The 14,794-nt window shown below is 50.6% G+C and overlaps 1 protein-coding gene across 1 annotated transcript in view; it reads right to left on the bottom strand.

Moving 5' to 3' along the window:
* The window catches only part of Ube2q1 (ubiquitin conjugating enzyme E2 Q1), a 14,052-nt gene extending 8,781 nt beyond the window's left edge, over positions 1 to 5,271 (bottom strand). The window contains exons 1-2 of the mRNA XM_010643990.2: positions 5,168 to 5,271; positions 21 to 311 (exon numbers count right to left, since the gene is read on the bottom strand). Coding sequence (XP_010642292.1) covers positions 21 to 311; positions 5,168 to 5,271 — 395 coding nt within the window. The remainder of the gene's footprint in view (positions 1 to 20; positions 312 to 5,167) is intronic.
* Positions 5,272 to 14,794: the final 9,523 nt, after the last annotated feature.

Here is a 14,794-nt window from a genome sequence, read left to right as displayed (position 1 = left end):
CCCTGCGCAGGGTGCCCGACCTCTGGGCTCCGTGGGAGCGCCGTGTCCCCGGAAGGAGCCGGGAGCCTAGACCCGCGAGGCTTAGCTTCTCCCGGCCCCAGCCTCCGACTCCGTGCGCGGTCTCGGGCTTGGCCACTTTGCGGCTGAGCCTGAGTGACCACGTCCGTACAAAGGCTCCAAGGGGGAGGATGCCCATTTGGCGAACTCGCAAGGATTCGATGCGGGGAAACAAGTTGTGAGTTACAGGTCCCCCCAGGGTAGTCAGCTGATCTTTGGCTCTTTTCAGACCCTGGGAACCCCCGAACCCAGGTCTGGACAAGGTTGGAGAGGAATTGCATGGGCTTCCTGCCCAGAATCAAGGAAAAAACATTAATCTGTCAGTAGGATGGAAGAGGACAGATGGGCAGGTCCCGCTCCCCATACCAAGCCTAGAGCTAACGCTGTCGCAGTGGACCTGGCGGCTCTAGGGAGTACGTGGCAGGACCTCCAGGCTGTCGCTAGGTGGCAGTGTGACAAAGGACAAACGTAGCTAAGATTCAGATGTCTGGAGCTGGAAGCTCCTCTTTCAGGGGCAGGTGTCCACCTGCGGTAGGGCTGATGAATTCGGCAAGGTTGACTTGGAGTTTGAGCCACTGGCCGGCCGTGTCAGCCTCTTTCATCTGTACTGAAATGAGTAAGCCGGCGTTGGAAGCTGACTGTACCTTGGTTCCTTTGCTAAGATACTCATCTGTCCCCTGGCGTTTGCAGAGGCCTTCCTTGGCCAAGTTTGATATTTGGGGAGAGTGCGTGCTCCTGGTTCTCTTGGGGACTGTTCATCTTGTCTGGGTTGCCTGAACATAGCGTAAAAGGCTATAGTAAGACTTTACATTGAGCGTTTCCTGGGCCAGGGTCTTTCCCAAATATTTCTAAACCCCAACAATGTTTCAAATTAAGTATGTGTATCCTTGTGTGTGTGTGTGTGTGTGTGTGTGTATGTGTGTCTATATCTATCTATCTATAGATAGATAGATGTACATATATATATTGTTTTTTGTTTGACAGGGACTCACTGTGTAGTTGAGACTGACCTGGAACTCACTGTGTAGCCCAGGCTGGTCTCGAACTCACAGCGATCCTCCTGCCTCAGCCTCCCGAGTGCTGGGATTACAGGTGTGCGCCACCACGCCCGGTTTATCCTTGTTTTACAAACAAGAAAAAGAGTACTTGTTAGGGTTTAGGTCTAGCATGGCCCCCAAAGGGCTGTGCTTAGGGGCGGGCTTTAAAAAGGTGATTGGCTCCCTGGGGTTCTGTGCTCATGGGTGAAATAATCCGGGGATGAGTTCCCAGAGAAGGGTACTGTTGAGGGTGGAGCCTGGTGGGGAAAGGACGGTCACTGGTGGCAGGACCTGGAAGGGTCTGTCTCCCTCCCAAGTCTTCCTCTCTCCCTCTCTGTCTTTGTCCACCACCCCTACTGCGGGGGCCATGATATGGATAGCTTTCCTCTCCCAGACCCTCCCACTGTGTCTTCCTGCCTTGGAACCTGCTGACTACACACTGAACCCTCTAAAAACCATGAGCCAGAATAAACCTCTCCTTTGAAATTGTAGGTGTCAGATGTTGTGTCTCAGGGATAAGTAAGTAATGATGGTGTTGGTACCAGGAGTAGTTGTCATGACTATACTTGGCCACGTGGTTCATAGGCCTTTGGAAATGGCCTGTGGGAGCAATGTAGAAAGATTTGGGGATGGTGGCTGGAGAAGCTCTAGAATTCTGTAAGCTGAGCTTGATGGGAGATTCTGGTCAGAGCGTAGAAGACTAAAATGCTCATGAAAATGTGAATAGAAAAGATGATAGGGCTGGGGATTTAGCTCAGTGGTTCCGCTGCCTGCCTTGCAAGCACAAGGACCCGAGTTCGATCCACAGTACCAAAAGAAAGAAAGAAAAGTTGGTAAAGGCCAGACTTAGGAGGTTTCAGTTGGTAACAAGGACTCCATTGGCAGTTGGACTTAAGACCATGTGTGTTATACTCTGGCAGAAAATTTGTCTGTATTTGTCCATGTCCTGAAACTTTGTGGAAAACAAGTTAAGGGCTGCAGACCAATCTGGTAGAGAAAATTTCAAGGTATCCCAGTGTTAGGGCTATGGCTGAGAAGGAGGCCCCAAAAGCAAAGCTGAATAATTTGAAAAATATTGCTAGTGGCCAGAATGCAAGGTTTGGTCAAGTTGGGGCCTCTAGAGTTTTTCTGAAAGCTTGGTCGCTGAGAATTTTAGCTAGGACAATGTCCTTGAGGGCAGAAGCAAGACCCCACCCTTCACAGGCTCAAGGGTCAAAAGTGAAAGACCTTGCTTTGAGAAGAGAGCCCCAGGGCATCCAGCTGGAGGAGGCCGGCTAGAGAATTCATCTCCCAGGATTCAGTGCACAGTGCTCAGCCCCGCAGGAGCTCATCGGCCTCTGCAGCCGTGATCCGAGGGGGGCGGTTCTCTTCTGCTCCAGCTGGCGGCAGACCTTGGTCTCATCCACATGGTGCTGGTTCTATGGGCATACAGAATGCAGGGTTGTGCGGTCGGGGGCACCCATTCAGATTTCAGAAGGCCTGGAAGGCAGGCAGCGTGCCCCTGAGAAGGCAGTATGTGAAGCTGTGGGTGTAAAGCCAAAAGTACAGTGAAGACCCCAGGAAACTGGCGAAGCCAGGAACATGGATTGGCTGAGGAAAGCTGCAAGGAGTAGGGCCGGGCATTTAGCTCAGTGGTTCTGCTGCTTGCTTTGCAAGCACAAGGTCCCAAGATCAATTCCCGGTACAAAAAAAAAAAAAAAAAAAGCTGAAGCAGTAAAACTAACATGAGAAGCCATGAGGGCCACAAGCAGCAGAGCCATGAGGGTGGGACTGCCCAAGCCATTTGGAATTTACACCTCTACCCCAGATGCTGGGCTTGGAGCTACAGGATTTAATGTTGGCCCTGCTGGGTTTTGGTCTTGCTTTGGTTCTATTGCTTTCTATCCTCCATTCCTCCCTTCTAGAATGGGAATGTTTACCCTGTGCTATAGTATATTAGAAGTGTTTAGCTTTCTGTTTTCTTTTTACAGGGCTTCAAAGCTAAAGTTTGCCTTGAGTGTCAGAGGAGACTTTGGACTTGGATTTTTAAGCAGTGCTGAAACTGTTAAGACTTTGGCAGTGCTTAGGGATAGACTAAATGCTCATCAGTGTTTTGGGGGCCAGGGGCAGAATGTTATGGTTCAGGTCAAGAATGTCTTCTGAAGGCCTCACAAACTCACAGGTGGGACTTCTAGCAGGCGGTTGAACCCTGAGGGTGCTGTAGGGGACTCTCTGTGCGGAGGTGGGGTCTGGTCAGAAGAGGTGCATCGATGAGGGTGGCTTGGAAGAGCAAAGCCCCCAGGCTTCCCCCTTCGCTCTCTGCTCCCTGGCCACCATGGCACGAGCAGCTCCCACCCAGGCCCTCCCACCCTGCCACTTCTATGCTGAACTTGCCGGGGTTGGACTGAAACTAAGTCCGCGAGCCGCAACCAACCTCGCCTCGTTTTAGTGCAGCATCAGGTGTTTTGTCCCAGCAACAAGGAAAGTAAGTTAGTCACTGCTCAAAGATACACAGATAGTGAGCAGAGTTCTGGGGCCCTGTCCCAGTCTGTGCCCTCCTGTCCCTCTCAGCCTCCCCTTGCTCTCCTGGAGAGCTTTTCACAGTCACTGTCTCTAGCCCTTACGCAGAAATCCAGAAGATCCTGCGCTCCATCCCTTATAAGCCATTTAATTGGAAGAAAACGGCAGGATGAGCGAATCCATGATGTTGCACTGCGGACACCCAAGTCCTGACCACTGGAATGAGGTGGGTCTTCTTTCTGGTATGTCCAGCACCTCAGCTCTAGCTGGGAGAGCCCTTTGGCCCCTAAAGCCGCGTGAGTCATATCTGCAATGCCTAGATGTCAGGTGGTGTCCAGCTGAGCCGGAGAGGGTAGCAATGGGAGTGACGTGGTGGATATAGTCACTTAATGAATGCATGGGTGCTAAGGAGACAGCAGTGACTAAAACAAAAATCCCTGCCGTGATGAGGTTTCCATTCTTTTGGGGGAAATGAACATGATAAATGTGGACTCTTCAAAGCTCATTGACTAAATATGGAAGAAGGGGAGCACGTTTTACTGAGCACCTACTGTAGGTGAGGAACTGGGGAGTGACCTGAAATGGCCCGGTCCCGCGTCCTCACATTTTCCGTGTGCTCAGCCTGGAAGGAGGCCGGACAGTCTGTGGATTGTTGCATACGCCATCACTTAACTGTAGTTGTAGTGCCCTGAAGGAGAGCAAGACCAGGGACCTGGGGAGCTGTTCCTGAACAAGGACTCACCACCCTCAGGTGCAACTACAACTGCGGGTGGGAAGAGGAGAGTTGACCTTCTGGGCAGGGCGGCAAACCTTGAGCTCTTGAGATGAGACTATGGCAAGCTGAAGGAATGGAAAGAAATGCTTTTTCTAGAGTAAGAGAAGCCGGGCGTGGTGGCACACTCCTGTCATCCCTGGGCTTGGGAGGCTGAGGTAGGGGGATCGCTGCCAAGTTTGAGGCCAGCCTGGGACACATGGTTCAATGCCAGCATCAACTATAAAGCGAGACCCTGTCTCAAATATAAAACAAAATAAAACAAATTTTAGCATAAGGGATTGAGTAAGACAGGTAAGGCAGGCAGGGCTGGGCTTTGGCAGGTGTTCAAGACCATGTTTAGGAATTTGCACTTACTTTACAATCAAGGAAGATTAAAAACAACTACCAGTTTTGGGAAGCTTTAAAAGCCCGGGAGATGATCACAGCAGCCTGGTGGAGGAGACCTGTGAGAAGTGAGCAGAGCTGTGGGAAGAGTGGTAGGAGACCACACAGGGCAGGGTGGCATGCGCTGTCTCCAGAGGTTGCTGGTCTCGGCTCCTGAGCTCAGGACAGGTTGGGCAAGGGCTCATTGCAGAGGCTGGGGCAGCCTCAAAATCGGACCGGATCGGGAGGCGCGGGCCTGGGGAGTCGGCCCTGACTTGCACTTGGGCTCTGCTGCTTGCTTCTGTTTTGCGAGATGTGTGGCCTTGGCACGAGGCCGCCTGTCCAACAGAGCCGCCTCTGTGGGACGAGTGAGATCTCTGTCTGCTGGGGTCACTGCAGGGCTGACACTGCCGTGCTGAACTTGCTGCTTGCTCACTGTCGCCGCTCGGTGAGCACGAGGGGCGCTCCAGGTGTCCCACGCTGGTCTGCGGGTGTGGAGCAATGGAGCAGGCGGCCTTGGCAGCCCTCAGGCAGTTCCATCCCAGTGGGAGGACTGCACAAAAACCAAGCCTGTGAGTAGCAGAAATCAGGCTCAACGTCAGTGTCGGCAATTAAGGCCGGGTCCCTGGAGTGTCAGTTACTTTTGTTTTTGGTACCAGGAATTGAACTCAAGTCCTTGTGCTTGCGAAGCAGGCAGTGGAACCACTGAGCTAAATCCCCGGCCCCTGAGTGTCAGTTACTTTGAGTCCAATAGCTGGGGGTCTCCCTACGGAGCCAGCGGGGAGCTGGGCTCTGTGGGCTGAGAGAACCGGAAATTACCCCAAGGCGGAGCCCCGGAGTTGGCAGCCACGGCACAGCAGCCGAGAGCACGGTTCTTCACGGCAACCCGGGCAGGTCACGCATGGGTCTGTGCCTCCGTGTCCACGAGAACCCCCGTGAGGAGCATGAACCACGTAACCGAGTGAACGCTGTGTCTCGGGAGAGCAGAGGGGAGGACATGAGGCAGCCAGGAGAGCACGGGCTGGCTTTCGGAGACCACGGATGCCGTCTGGGTTTGATTCAGTGTGGTGAGAAACCACTGGAGGACTTGTCAGGAAATGGTATGACTGGGTTTAACACTTCGCAGGCCTCTCCGCCTGTCCTGTGGAAAGGGGATTGTGGGGATTTGCACTCGCTCGAAAGGTCCTGGGTCAGTGAGCAGGCCCGCCTGTGTGGGCGGGATGCACCGCGCAGCCCCGCAGGTGTGTCCCCGAGCTGGCTCTGCCGGGATGGGAGGCAGAGGAGACCCAGCCCCGTGGGAGGCTCCTGCACAGTCTGCGGCGTCGAAGAGGGGCTCTGTACACAATCGCGGTGACTCAGTTTACCTTCGAGCTGTAGCCTGTGCTCTTGCCCCAGGAGTGCAGGGAGATGGATGAACCAGAGCCGAATATCACTGACTGCAGTACGTTGCAACAGCAAATAAATGAGGTCAGCCTGGAGCACAGATGCAGATCTTGTCTCAAAGAAAGAAAAATTAGCTATCAAAGGGTACTTATGGGTACGGTGATGTTTGAGAAAACATCAATGAAAAAGGAAGGTTACAAAGTTATAACAATATGCTCCCCTAAATATAACAAGAATTGGTCTGGGGATTTAGCTCAGTGGTGCTGCCGCCTGCCTCACAAGTGCGAGGTCCTGAGTTCGATCCCTGGTACCCTCCAAACACAGACGAGAATGGGGGTTGGCGATTTAGCTCAGTGGCGTCATGCCTGCCTGGCAAGCGCAAGACCCTGAGTTCGATCCCTTGTACCAAATAAATAAATAAACAAGGATGTGTGTGATTTAGTTACATACCCAACATAAATGTATATATTTATATACCAAAAATGCTGGGTATGGTGGCGCACGCCTGTAATCCCAGCACTTGAGAGGCTGAGGCAGGAGGATCACTGAAAGTTTGAGGTCAGCCTGGCTACATAGTGAGTTCAAGATCAGCCTGAACTATATGTGGGACCCTGTCTCAAAAAAACAAAACAAAACAAAACAAAAAAAAAAACAAGGCCTGGAGATGGGGATTTAGCTCAGTGCTGCACCTGCCTTGCAAGCACAAGGTCCTGAGTTTAATCCCTGGTACAAAACACAAAATGACAAAAAAAAGAGAGCCAGGTATGGCAGCACATGCCTGTAATCCCAGTACTCAGGAGGATTGCCAAGAGCTCAAGGTCAGCCTGGGCTACATAGTGAGTTCAAAACCAGCCTGGACTACATAGCAAGACCCTGTCTCAAACAAAAACCATATGTATGAATGTTCATAGCAGTATTATTTTTAATAATCCAAAATAGGAAACAATACAAATGTCCATCAGTTCTGGAGTGGATAAATGATACATTACATTCATACAATGGAATACAGCAGTGAAGATGAATAATTACAATTACATCGAACAGTATCCATGAATCTCACTAATATATTTAAAAAAAGACAAATGCTTATGATTTATAAAAAGTTCAGCAGGCAGAATTGACTTGGGCTATTAGAATTCAGAATGGCAGTTACATTTTTTAAAACTTAAAAACTTAGTCATTTAAAAAATTGGCGGTAATATGTGCATAATATAGAATTTACCATTTAAATCATTGTAAAGTGGCAAGTTGGGCATTCAGCACATCCCAACACGGTGTAAGCATTACCACTACCTAGTATGTTGAAGTAGTGCCTTCCTAATTCTTTTTTTCCCTGGGGTTACTTGTGCAGAGGAGAGAATAATGACTGGGTGTGGTGATACACACCTGCTATTCTAATGCTCTTGAGAGGTTGAGGCAGGAGGATCTCAAGTTGGATCCCGGCTGGACAACTTAGCAAGATGCTATCGCAGAACATTTTTTAAAAGTTATTTTATAAGAGGAAAAATGACAGAGCGGTGAGTGACAATAACAACCTCTCCAAGGTTCAGAACTCAGACTCTGGAAAACAACAACTTGGAGAAGAAACAAAGAGACCAGTAGTTACCTGGGAGTCAGGAGGGATCTGATTAAAGAAGTGTTTTTAAATGGGCTGGGGATGGAGCTCAGTGGGAAGGTCCTGAGATCTGCTGTACAAAAATAGAGAAAGAAGGGCGAGAGAGGGAGCAAGAGGCAGAGAGGGGAGAAGAGGAACACGGGTGGGTGTCACATGGCTGTGTTTATATTGTGAAACTGCCTGTTTCTGTGCTGTTCTGAATGTGTGTTACATCAACATTCATGTAGATTATGAATGTATGTAGTGGTTCCCCCTCCCGGGAGAAAGGGTAAAGTATCCATTTGTGCTTTATTTTACTAACATGTTTTTTAGTTCGTCTTTGTGAACACAGGTATTTGGCAATAAAATTTTAAAGTCTAAAGCATCTTAAATAATGGACAAAAACATTACTTTTAATGTTTTTAAAGAGAAAATGTTCTGCCAGGCATGGTTGCATATGCATGTAATCCCAGCACTTGTGAGGCTGAGGCAGGAGGATCTTGAGTTTACAGCCAGCCTGGCCTGTGGAGCAAGACCCTGTCTCAAAAAGTGGAAGAGAAAAGGGACAGAGAGAAGAGTGAGAGGCTGGTGCTTACTACCCGAGGCACTGTGAGAGCCCGAACTAAGTCTTCTTCTGCTTGGGAACTGCCGTCTTCCCATCTGTCGCCCAGGAACAGCGGGAAGGAAGCAGTTCTCCTCGTTTGCTGGGTGGCTGTGCTCAAGGACTTGCCCCTTAGCAGCTGGAAGGGAACTTGAGGTAGAGCTGGGAAGTCTGAGCAGAGCGGGCAGGGGGCAGGATGAAGGGGGAGCTCAGACAGGCCTGGGGGGCAGCGGTGCAGCTGCTGCCTCCACTCGCCAAGCCAGGCTGGGCGGCCGCTGCGGAGGGCGCTCTTGGGAGACCTGCCAGCCCCACTGCAGGCCTGCTGACGCCCGTCCCCTCAGGACTGTGGGTATCTTCGTCTTCCCTGCCCACGGCGCTCTCCGAATCTGCTTCATCTTGGCCCCTCCCCCTGCCCTGTGCCCCCCTGCGTTTTTGCCCTGGCAGCCGCCACCCTGGGACTAACTGGCTGCTACTGCGACCTCCCCGCAGGGCCTGGCCCCTCTGATCGGCGGCCCTGCTCCTGCACAGGGCCCCGCAGACTGGACTGTCGAGGGTGGGGCTCCCCACCTGTGCCCTGTCAAGGTGTGGAGGCTGCACCCGTCCCGTCCGTAGGGCTTTTGTTTTTTACTCCTTTCTCCGGCACCCAGACCTCCTTCCTGAGGTCACGGCATGTGTAGGCATGGACGCCCTTCTGCTGGTGCTGCGGCACGGGGCTGAGGTCCTTCGTGTTCTCCAGTCCTTTTCCACAACCCGGGACATTCAAGTACGTTGCTTCTAGTTGAGCTCTTAAGAGGACTTTCCCCTCCATGTTATGCGATGCCCTTTCCTGCCTCGTTAGCCCTCACGAGACGCCAGGCAGGATGGTGCTGGCTCATGACCTGGCTGGAGAGGCAGCCGCTAGGTCAAAAGGCTCTCGCTGGACGGCCTGGAAGTGCGTGACGTGACAGGGCCCCTGACTTTGCCTTTGGTCGGGTTAGGCTTCTGTGAGGAACTAAAATGTCTACCAAACACTCCAGTTTCAGTAGAAGGTAGCCAGGGGGAGATGGGGGATAGAGGAGCCAAGAGAACCCTGTGTTTCAGAGAACACAGGGCCTCCAGGGAACGAATGCACAAGGACTTTGAAGACGCGCGTGGAGCCGGGCGAGCGGTGATGAAAGGGCGAGGGCGCAGGAGCGGGCCTGGGGCAGGCAGCCTTGCCACCCCCCAGCAGTCCGGACCTTCCGGCTCAAAGTGACAGATCCACCTAAGAGAGAAAGAGGCCTTTTCGGCTCAGTGTGGGAAGCCAGCCGTGGCCCACTGGCTTTTTGAAAGATAACATTTGTTCCTCTTTAAGGACTGCACGTGTTGAACTTGTTTCTGACCCTGCACGAGAGAAACTCGGATAGCCAAAGATCTGTAGGAGTCAGGTACTTCCCGTTAAAGATCTGACGTTAGCTGTAGGAGTCAGGTGTTTCCCGTTGATGTGCCTGTAAAAGGCTGATGCTTGCTTGCAATAAAGGTCGCCTTGATCAGACTCTTGTCTTGGCGTCCTTCCTTTCTCTCTGCCCCATCTCCACCCCGCTGCTCTTTCAGGTTTGAGGCACTGCTGGACAGTGCTCTGCGTCGCCGGCTCGCGACAAGTGGCGCCTGAACGGGGACCTGAAATTGTAGTGGCGAGCGGTGCGTAATCAGAAGAAGCCTGCTATCAAAAAGGGCTTGGCTGAGTCGAAACAAGGAGGACACTGCTGTCTGGAACGCCTGGCGGGGAAAATCCTCGGAGAAGCAGGTGCCAATGGGGCACATAGGATCTAAAATGATAATTAGCACAGCAGCTCAGTCTTTACTCAGAGCCATTACATTTTCTTTCTGGTCTTTAATAAATGAGTGCTTGCAAAGAAGGGATGTACAAGGCTTAGATAAACACCTCAGAGAGGCCAAAGAAACCTTAGAGGAATTAAGAGAAGTTAAATCACAAAAATCAGAACATAATGAGAAAGAGTCAAAATTGTATCCTGAAATGTATCCTGATCTAACTAAAATTCAAGAAAGCTCCTCAGAGTCTGAGGGGGAAAATGAAGATAATAATGATATTGTAGGAGCTCCCATTGAACCAGATATAGAGAATATAAGAGAAATAAAAGACCTCAACTCAGATATGATCTCAGAGGTAGAACAATTAAGGAAAAGAGTTCAATTAGCAGAGGAAAAACAATTGCTCCTTAGAAAATTAGAAGCAATAAAGATAGATAAAAAGGTTGTATCAAACGAGGAAGAAAGACTCCATAAGTTCACTCCCCTCCAGAAAGCACTGAGAGAGGCTAAACAGGAAGGGGAAGACTTAGGCAACTTCAGCTCTTACGCTTATCCAGTTATTGAAGAATTAGATGGCCAAGGTAACAGGGTAAGAGGGCACAAACCCATTGATTTCAAGATGGTCAAAGAATTAAAAACAGCTACAGCTCAGTATGGAACAAATGCACCATTCACTTTGGCCATTGTTGTTAGCAGCTGGAAGGGAACTTGAGGTAGAGCTGGGAAGTCTGAGCAGAGCGGGCAGGGGGCAGGATGAAGGGGGAGCTCAGACAGGCCTGGGGGGCAGCGGTGCAGCTGCTGCCTCCACTCGCCAAGCCAGGCTGGGCGGCCGCTGCGGAGGGCGCTCTTGGGAGACCTGCCAGCCCCACTGCAGGCCTGCTGACGCCCGTCCCCTCAGGACTGTGGGTATCTTCGTCTTCCCTGCCCACGGCGCTCTCCGAATCTGCTTCATCTTGGCCCCTCCCCCTGCCCTGTGCCCCCCTGCGTTTTTGCCCTGGCAGCCGCCACCCTGGGACTAACTGGCTGCTACTGCGACCTCCCCGCAGGGCCTGGCCCCTCTGATCGGCGGCCCTGCTCCTGCACAGGGCCCCGCAGACTGGACTGTCGAGGGTGGGGCTCCCCACCTGTGCCCTGTCAAGGTGTGGAGGCTGCACCCGTCCCGTCCGTAGGGCTTTTGTTTTTTACTCCTTTCTCCGGCACCCAGACCTCCTTCCTGAGGTCACGGCATGTGTAGGCATGGACGCCCTTCTGCTGGTGCTGCGGCACGGGGCTGAGGTCCTTCGTGTTCTCCAGTCCTTTTCCACAACCCGGGACATTCAAGTACGTTGCTTCTAGTTGAGCTCTTAAGAGGACTTTCCCCTCCATGTTATGCGATGCCCTTTCCTGCCTCGTTAGCCCTCACGAGACGCCAGGCAGGATGGTGCTGGCTCATGACCTGGCTGGAGAGGCAGCCGCTAGGTCAAAAGGCTCTCGCTGGACGGCCTGGAAGTGCGTGACGTGACAGGGCCCCTGACTTTGCCTTTGGTCGGGTTAGGCTTCTGTGAGGAACTAAAATGTCTACCAAACACTCCAGTTTCAGTAGAAGGTAGCCAGGGGGAGATGGGGGATAGAGGAGCCAAGAGAACCCTGTGTTTCAGAGAACACAGGGCCTCCAGGGAACGAATGCACAAGGACTTTGAAGACGCGCGTGGAGCCGGGCGAGCGGTGATGAAAGGGCGAGGGCGCAGGAGCGGGCCTGGGGCAGGCAGCCTTGCCACCCCCCAGCAGTCCGGACCTTCCGGCTCAAAGTGACAGATCCACCTAAGAGAGAAAGAGGCCTTTTCGGCTCAGTGTGGGAAGCCAGCCGTGGCCCACTGGCTTTTTGAAAGATAACATTTGTTCCTCTTTAAGGACTGCACGTGTTGAACTTGTTTCTGACCCTGCACGAGAGAAACTCGGATAGCCAAAGATCTGTAGGAGTCAGGTACTTCCCGTTAAAGATCTGACGTTAGCTGTAGGAGTCAGGTGTTTCCCGTTGATGTGCCTGTAAAAGGCTGATGCTTGCTTGCAATAAAGGTCGCCTTGATCAGACTCTTGTCTTGGCGTCCTTCCTTTCTCTCTGCCCCATCTCCACCCCGCTGCTCTTTCAGGTTTGAGGCACTGCTGGACAGTGCTCTGCGTCGCTGGCTCGCGACAAGTGGCGCCTGAACGGGGACCTGAAATTGTAGTGGCGAGCGGTGCGTAATCAGAAGAAGCCTGCTATCAAAAAGGGCTTGGCTGAGTCGAAACAAGGAGGACACTGCTGTCTGGAACGCCTGGCGGGGAAAATCCTCGGAGAAGCAGGTGCCAATGGGGCACATAGGATCTAAAATGATAATTAGCACAGCAGCTCAGTCTTTACTCAGAGCCATTACATTTTCTTTCTGGTCTTTAATAAATGAGTGCTTGCAAAGAAGGGATGTACAAGGCTTAGATAAACACCTCAGAGAGGCCAAAGAAACCTTAGAGGAATTAAGAGAAGTTAAATCACAAAAATCAGAACATAATGAGAAAGAGTCAAAATTGTATCCTGAAATGTATCCTGATCTAACTAAAATTCAAGAAAGCTCCTCAGAGTCTGAGGGGGAAAATGAAGATAATAATGATATTGTAGGAGCTCCCATTGAACCAGATATAGAGAATATAAGAGAAATAAAAGACCTCAACTCAGATATGATCTCAGAGGTAGAACAATTAAGGAAAAGAGTTCAATTAGCAGAGGAAAAACAATTGCTCCTTAGAAAATTAGAAGCAATAAAGATAGATAAAAAGGTTGTATCAAATGAGGAAGAAAGACTCCATAAGTTCACTCCCCTCCAGAAAGCGCTGAGACAGGCCGAAAAGGAAGGAGAGGACTTAGGCAACTTCAGCTCTTATGCTTATCCAGTTATCGAAGAATTAGATGGCCAAGGTAATAGGGTAAGAGGGCACAAACCCATTGATTTCAAGATGGTCAAAGAATTAAAAACAGCTGCAGCTCAGTATGGAACAAATGCGCCATTCACTTTGGCCATTGTTGAGTCGCTACAATTGTCCTTTTTAACGCCCAGTGATTGGAAGATGGTCTGTAAAGCGGCCTTAAGTGGCGGTGATTTTCTTTTGTGGAAATCCAATTTTTTTGATAATTGTAAGGAAACTGCTCACCATAATGTTCAGGCTAATATGGGTCAAATCAATTTTGAAATGTTAGCTGGTGAAGGAGCTTATGAGGATGTTATTCATCAAATTAGTTATGATCGTCCTGTTTATGCTCAGATAGCCTTGGCAACCCGCAATGCTTGGACTGCCCTTCCCTCCAAAGGGGACCTTAGCTCTAGCCTCTCTAACATAAGGCAAGGACCTGATGAGCCATTTTCAGATTTTGTACATCGATTAGTTACTGCTGCAGGGAGGATTTTTGGTAATGTAGATAATGGCCTGCCATTCGTTCAGCAGCTAGCCTTTGAAAATGCTAATAAACATTGTCAGGCTGCCATCCGACCCTATAAAAGAAAAACAGATCTCTCAGGATACATTAGGCTATGTGCAGATATAGGACCAGGATATACTTAGGGATGGGCACAAGGGATGGCTATGGCTGCTGCCGCTCAAGGGATGAGTTTAGATACATTTTATGCCAATTCACGCAACAAGGAAGAGCTCACATGTTTTGGTTGTAAGCAGCCTGGACATCTGAAGAGAGATTGCCCTAACAAACCCAGTTCTGGGTCTTGACCATCAGCCCTATGCCCTAAGTGCCGGAAAGGGTACCATTGGGCATCAGAGTGTAGGTCAATCTTTGACAAGGAGGGAAAACTCATCAATTCTTCTCAGAAAAACAATTATAAAAGACCACCCCCTAGTGGACAAAGGGACTTCCAACGGGGCCCACCTCGGGCCCCAACAAATATGAGGACAAATGTGAAAATAGCTTATCCCAGCATTCAATTTGTCCCACAGGAGGCATAAAATCAAAATCCATTCATGACCTATTCAGAGCAACCCCAGGCAGTGCAGGATTGGACCTCCACACCTCCGCCTACACAGTATTAACCCCTCAGATGGGAACACAAGCTCTCCCCACAGGAATATTTGGACCCCTGCCGAAAGGCAGCATTGGAATCATTCTAGGAAGGAGTAGTTGGATTTTAAAAGGGCTTCATATTCATCCAGGAGTCATAGATGCCGATTATACGGGTGAAATAAAAATATTAGCTTCATCACCTGATGGCATCACTGTTATCCCTGCTTAGGAGCAAATAGAACAAATATTGCTTTGTCCTTATATAGACAAAGGGGAGTTTTTATCTCTTCAAAATAGGCAAAATAGAGCCTTTGGGTATCCTGTAAAAGGCTGATGCTTGCTTGCAATAAAGGTCGCCTTGATCAGACTCTTGTCTTGGCGTCCTTCCTTTCTCTCTGCCCCATCTCCACCCCGCTGCTCTTTCAGGTTTGAGGCACTGCTGGACAGTGCTCTGTGTCGCCGGCTCGCGACAAGTGGCGCCTGAACAGGGACCTGAAATTGTAGTGGCGAGCGGTGCGTAATCAGAAGAAGCCTGCTATCAAAAAGGGCTTGGCTGAGTCGAAACAAGGAGGACACTGCTGTCTGGAACGCCTGGCGGGGAAAATCCTCGGAGAAGCAGGTGCCAATGGGGCACATAGGATCTAAAATGATAATTAGCACAGCAGCTCAGTCT

This window comes from Fukomys damarensis, unplaced genomic scaffold (assembly GCF_012274545.1).
Source record: "Fukomys damarensis isolate Sample0158 unplaced genomic scaffold, DMR_v1.0_HiC HiC_scaffold_33, whole genome shotgun sequence".
NCBI lineage: Eukaryota > Metazoa > Chordata > Mammalia > Rodentia > Bathyergidae > Fukomys > Fukomys damarensis.
Note: the sequence above shows the minus strand (reverse complement) of the source record. Positions and strands in the feature narration are given on the sequence as shown.